This window comes from Nothobranchius furzeri, chromosome 5 (assembly GCF_043380555.1).
Source record: "Nothobranchius furzeri strain GRZ-AD chromosome 5, NfurGRZ-RIMD1, whole genome shotgun sequence".
Classification (NCBI taxonomy): domain Eukaryota; kingdom Metazoa; phylum Chordata; class Actinopteri; order Cyprinodontiformes; family Nothobranchiidae; genus Nothobranchius; species Nothobranchius furzeri.
The window spans coordinates 14375525-14381223 of record NC_091745.1 but is presented as its reverse complement, the minus strand read 5'-3'; the positions used below and the strand labels follow the sequence as shown (position 1 = coordinate 14381223).

Sequence of the window (5699 nt, the reverse complement as noted above, 5' to 3'; positions counted from 1 at the left end):
CCAAAACACATGGCCACAGGTCAGATGATATGACTACAAAGTCTATCATCGACCTGCGACCTAGGCTGCCCTGGTACCAAGTGTACCGATGGGCATCCTTATGTTCGAACATGGTGTTCGTTATGGCCAAACAGCAGCTTGCACAGAAGTCCAATAACGAAACACCACTCGAGTTCAGATCAGGCGGGCCGTTCCTCCCAATCACACCCCTCCAGGTCAAGCTGTCATTGCCCACGTGAGCATTGAAGTCCCCCAGCAGGACAATGGCGTCCCCTGATAGAGCACTATCTAGCACTCGTCCCAGGGACTCCAAAAAGGGTGGGTACTCTGAACTGATATTTGGCCCATAAGCACAAACAACAGTCAGGACCCGTTCCCCGACCCGAAGGCGCAAGGAAGCTACCCTCTCGTCCCCCGGGGTAAACCCCAACACACAGGCAGAGAGTCTTGGGGCTAACAAAAAGCCAACCCCAGCCCTCCGCCTCTCACCCGGAGCAACTCCAGCAAAGGAGAGTGTCCAACCCCTCTCAAGGACTTGGGTTCCAGAGCCAATGCAATGTGTCGAGGTGAGTCCGACTATATCTAGCCGGTACCGCTCAACCTCTGCCACAAGCTCCTGCTCCTTCCCCGCCAGCAAGGTGACGTTCCATGTCCCAAAATCCAGTTCCCTTGTCCGGGGATCGGACCGCCAATTCTCCCGCCTCGGTCTGCCACCCGATCCACACTGCACCGGATCCTTCATGTTCCTCCTGCGGGTGGTGGGTCCACGGTTGTGGACCCACCACCCGCAGGAGAACTGTGGATTAAGGTGCAATATGTAAGAATGATATTAGAGTGACATCTTGTGGTAAAATTTGGGTACTGCAGTCCATTTTACAAACACAAATATCACTTTCTCACTGCTGTTCAGGGAGTTTCCTGGCTGTTGCCAGTTACCCATCAGCTCCTGAAGATTCTAATAGCTGAATGATGTTCATGTATTTATAGTTGTGCCATCTAAGGGGCTCAACACACGGAGGCGACAAACGACCGCGATCAGCGAAATTCGTCGCTGTCGCTTTTATTACCTGACACACGGGAGGCGACCCGCGGCAGCGGCCAGCGGCAAAGCCGTCTACGCGTTCTGTTCCATGGTGAAATTGAAACTTCCGTTGTTTTGTTTGGCTGTGTCAGGTTGGAGGGAATTAAGGTTATTTAAGCAGTTCAGAGTTAATAAAGCGGTAGATATGATGTTTCACAAGGTGCTGCTAGAGTTATGTGAAATCTTACTTCTGATTTTACTATAAAACATAATAATAATCAACTTCTCCTCCATGTTTGCTCGGAGATGTGCGGAGCATCCTGTCCGCTCATTGGCCAGTGAATGAAACCTCCGTTGATTGGTCCTCGCCCGAGCGACAGCGATGAAAAGTTGAAAATATTTCAACTTTCTGGGATCGCGTCGCTGGGTCGCCTGTGCACGACACGTGCACGAGCGCAAAATTTCACACGCACGTTTTTTGTGTTTCGCTTAGTTGGAGGGAGACCTGCGATTATCGCTTTGTCGCGCGTCTCATTGAAAATGAATGGAGGAGAGGCGATGTCGCCTCCCGCGTGTCGAGCCCACAAAGCTTTGCAGCAAGGGTGGGAGGTGTTCTCAGTAAAATGAAACCAACAAAACAAAAAAGTGTCGTCCATTATTTCACCTTCACGATGAATCCAAAGCAGCTTTTTTCATCAAAATGTATTGCAGGGAGCAGTTTCCTGTTGAGCTAATAGTTTAACTTTAATAAAACATTTAAACTGGGCATCGTTCCTCCAGGACTGAACATCCTCAGACCAATTTTCTTGTTTTTGTTCAGGTGTATTCTTGGAGAGCTCTTCACTAAGAAACCCATTTTCCAGGCTAACCAGGAGCTTCTGCAGCTGGAGCTCATCAGGTACAGAACATCAGTCGTCTTTTAGACGCCTGGACAGACGAGACACGCAGAGCTGGTTTAGTTACTCATCTATTACCTGTCATTTTTCTCTTAGCCTTCTATTCCAGGTTTCTCCATCTTAATCTTTTAATTTCTTGCAGCCGTCTGTGTGGAAGTCCCTGTCCCGCGGCCTGGCCCGATGTCATCAAACTTCCCCTCTTCAACACGATGAAACCCAAGAAGCAGTACAGGCGGCGGCTACGAGAGGAGTTTGCCTTGTACGTCTCCCTGCAGACGCTTTCTAGGAAAAGCAATCGGCTGTTTTCTGGATCTTTGAGTAAAATATTTCTTTAACTGTCTGCACAGTTTGCCTTCTCCAGCCCTGGACTTGCTGGACAGAATGCTGACCCTTGACCCTTCACGCCGCTGCACATCAGAGCAAGCTCTTTTCAGTGACTTTCTGAGTGATGTAGACCCCAACAGGATGCCTCCACCCGAGTCAGTTAATTTATTATGCCTTAGAAATGTCTAAATATAAAACCTGGTTAGGTCAAAGCCTTGTTTTATCTGGCTTTGACCTAACCAGGTCACAGCCAGTCTGAGCTCCGCTAACTTTGAGCTCCGCTCTGTGTCCAGCCTTCCTCATCATCAGGACTGTCACGAACTGTGGATTAAAAAGAAAAGACGTGCACGTCAGAGTGGGGTGCCCGAGGATGTGCCTGTGCCCAAAGTGCCCCGTAAAGACACGGCTGGGACCTCAAGTGGAGAGAACAGCCGACCCAAGAGCAGCCCGACCGCACCCCCGCCCCCTCCTTCAGGGAAACCCCCCTCAACGGCCAAATTGGAGAGCGAGTTGTCAGGTGATGAAAAGTACAAAGCCAGAACAACAATTCAAACAGGAAACGCCCAGATCGTCTCTTTTGCTCGTCACGTTTAAGGTTATAACGTTTTTATTTGAATCATCTGCTTTCAGGTCTTGGAGCAGCTGCGGAGCAGCTGAACCAGACCGAGCTAGCTGTCCTGCTGAACCTGCTCCAGGGGCAGACTGAGCTCACTCCCACCCAGGTGGCCGAGCTCCTGAACCTGCCCAACCAAGAGACTCTCAGCCAGTTGCTGTCTGCCCTTAATGAGACCTCTGACCACCAGGGAGCACCAGAGGACCAGACCCAGCCTCCCGCGCCTCCTGCTGCTGCTTCCCAGCCCCCAGAGCCCCCTCCTGAACCCCGGGAGCCCTCACCCACACCTGGAGACCCTCCTCTCAGTCAGGAAGATCAGGCCAGCCTGCTGGCTCTCATTTTGGGCCAAATCATTAAACCCCAACCCGAGGAGCAAAACGACGAGAGCAATGGCATTCAGTCAGAGGAGGCGCTGACACGCGGTTCGTCCGCTTCTACTACTGATTCCAAGTCTGGGTTTAGTTTTTAGAGGAGGATGTCTGGAGCTGCAGGGAAATGTAAAAATATGGAGAGGCAGAGGGGTTTTCAAATACAAGATTCCTATTTACCTTAGATTTTAAACCTGATGAAATCTGCAAATGACCAATAATCTACATTAATCTGGCTGTTAGACAAGCCCCGCCCTGACACACACCCTCCCCTCTCAGCACCTGAATGAAACACTGGTGTCACGAGGCTGTCGTGTGACGCTGGTAACCCAGTGAACGTCTGCTCGTGGACGCCGCCGGTGCGCTAACGGCTCACTCCGTTGTCCCCATGCTTCTCCTTTTTGTTTCTTTCTCAGTCTTTGTTTCTGTCTGCTTCATCGTTTCCACGTGTTTCTCTTCCTCACTCCATCTTCATCACTAAGGAGGTGCCGAGGACTCTCCACACAGAGATGTTGTCTGTAATGTCAGCCTTTTCATGAAGAATAAATTATCAAATGGAAATAAATATTTTGGAATCTGTAGATCTCACCTGCATGTGTTTATTTTAACTTTGTCACCTTGTGTTTAGGTTTTTTATTTGATCCTCTGGGTCAGACGCTGCTAGAATCACTCAGGAGCAGAAACGGACCCGGGGCGTTTATATTAATGAGTCCATCATGCTGCACACACTCACGAGAAATAAAGCATGAAACATGTCTATTTATAGTAACACACATGAAATTATTCCAGAATTTTTGTCTTTTTATTTTTTTTTCTGGAATCTAGCTTTACTTAACTCTCCCACGCACACACACACTCATACACACACAATAAGTTATTTTATTGGTCACTAAATATTGTTTTTCATTATTAATAATCTGCAAATATACTAATAATGATCAAACATAATATCATAAAAGGCGCCGCTGCGTAACATCCAGACTGACTTTCATTTATGAGATTATTTATTTTAGCTACATTTTGGTGAGTTTAGGATTATTCGTGTTGTCATTTCATGTCAAACATCTGAAGTCATCTGAACAAGGCCTGCAAGGTGTCCCTTTGATGTCTAAACCTTTGTCTTACTTTGGTCCATCAGATGGTGCCGTGCCCAAAAGGAAGCAGCTCGTGTCCACCCATCCGTGTGGGGATCAGCGTCCCCCATCTCCGCCCGGGTCTCCTTCTTCAGCTTCTCTTGTCGGGAGCTCCCAACCAGCCGAGTCAGAACCTCGGCCGGGCCAGGACATCAGTCCTGCCGTGGCTGCTGCTTTGCTCCAGCTCATCTCTCAGCAGGACCTGGAAGCTGCGGCCTCCGAGCAAAGCAAGGACACCTCCCCAGATGAAGATGCTTCTGGTCAAGGAGAACCTCCTCCCTGCTGGCCTTCAGACTCTGCTAAACCTCCGGCTGCAGCCGAGACTCCAAAGGGACTGGTGACTGCTGCTTCTGCCTCGTCGGCCAAGTTCCCAAAAGACCAGGACCTTCGTTTTTCCCATGGAGCTGCTCGCTGAAGCTCCGTATGCTGGTGAGTTCAACTGTCGTGGGACAGCTCCAGCAGCCCAGGCCTGAAGGGAAAGGCAGATGGAGGACGCAGAGGGACACCTACAGAACTGGCTGGACCAAGAGCAGGTAGTGAAAGTCAGATCAAAGATTCCGAAAGTGAATGTTTAAATGAGATGTTTGAATCTCTCCTAATGAAGCCAGCTGTTCTGTTGCATTGTGGGAATGTTTTCAGATGGGCACATCTGTCAGAGACGCTCACCTCCTTCAAATCTTTGCTCTCTCCTGGACTCTGAAGGGTCTGGACATGAATGAATTGCAGCTTTAGATCTGAGGGCTATGCAACTGATCAGTTCCGAAACGATCCCCCATTAAATGAAAGATGGTCTCGTTTACCGTGAGATTACGAAAAGTTTTCGGTTCGTTTTTGAAGCCAGCCCTGATTTTCAGCCTTGACGCCACCGAATGGCCTCGGGTTCAGACCTGAGCTCTGCAGGTGGGGTGATTCTCTAACGGTGAGAGCAGCAAAGCCTTTGTGTTGTGACGAGCCTGTAGTTCTTATGTTTCTGTCTCAAATGGATTAAACCCACGCTGATGGACCGCTCTGTAACACACCTGCTCTTCTAACTGAAGTAGGAATCTAGAAAAATACACTCAGACGTTTGTTTTAAATTGCTCTACATGCTTTGCAGAAAAATTCTTTTCCTTCGGTATTTTCTTTCATTATTTTCTATATAAATAAAATGTGACCAGGCTTTAAAAATAACGGCCAGTTTTTCTGTTTCTCTCTTTTTTTTTTGATGTGGAAAAAGAGGAAAAATATGTATAAAAAATATCAGAAACCTTTATAATATGTGTTTACTTGGCTTGGTTCATTAAAGGAAGTCATGTGACCAGCTGAATTGTTCTCCTTCCATATCTGGATGCTTCTCTAAAGCGG

At 48.4% G+C, this 5699-nt stretch overlaps 1 protein-coding gene across 1 annotated transcript in view; it reads left to right on the top strand.

Annotated features, from left to right (window-relative positions):
- The window catches only part of cdk12 (cyclin dependent kinase 12), a 29239-nt gene extending 24261 nt beyond the window's left edge, over positions 1 to 4978 (top strand). The window contains 6 exon segments of the mRNA XM_015948899.3: positions 1842 to 1919; positions 2060 to 2176; positions 2265 to 2396; positions 2535 to 2758; positions 2872 to 3276; positions 4361 to 4978. Of these exon segments, the coding sequence (XP_015804385.3) occupies positions 1842 to 1919; positions 2060 to 2176; positions 2265 to 2396; positions 2535 to 2758; positions 2872 to 3276; positions 4361 to 4770 (1366 nt within the window). The 3' untranslated portion in view covers positions 4771 to 4978.
- Positions 4979 to 5699: the final 721 nt, after the last annotated feature.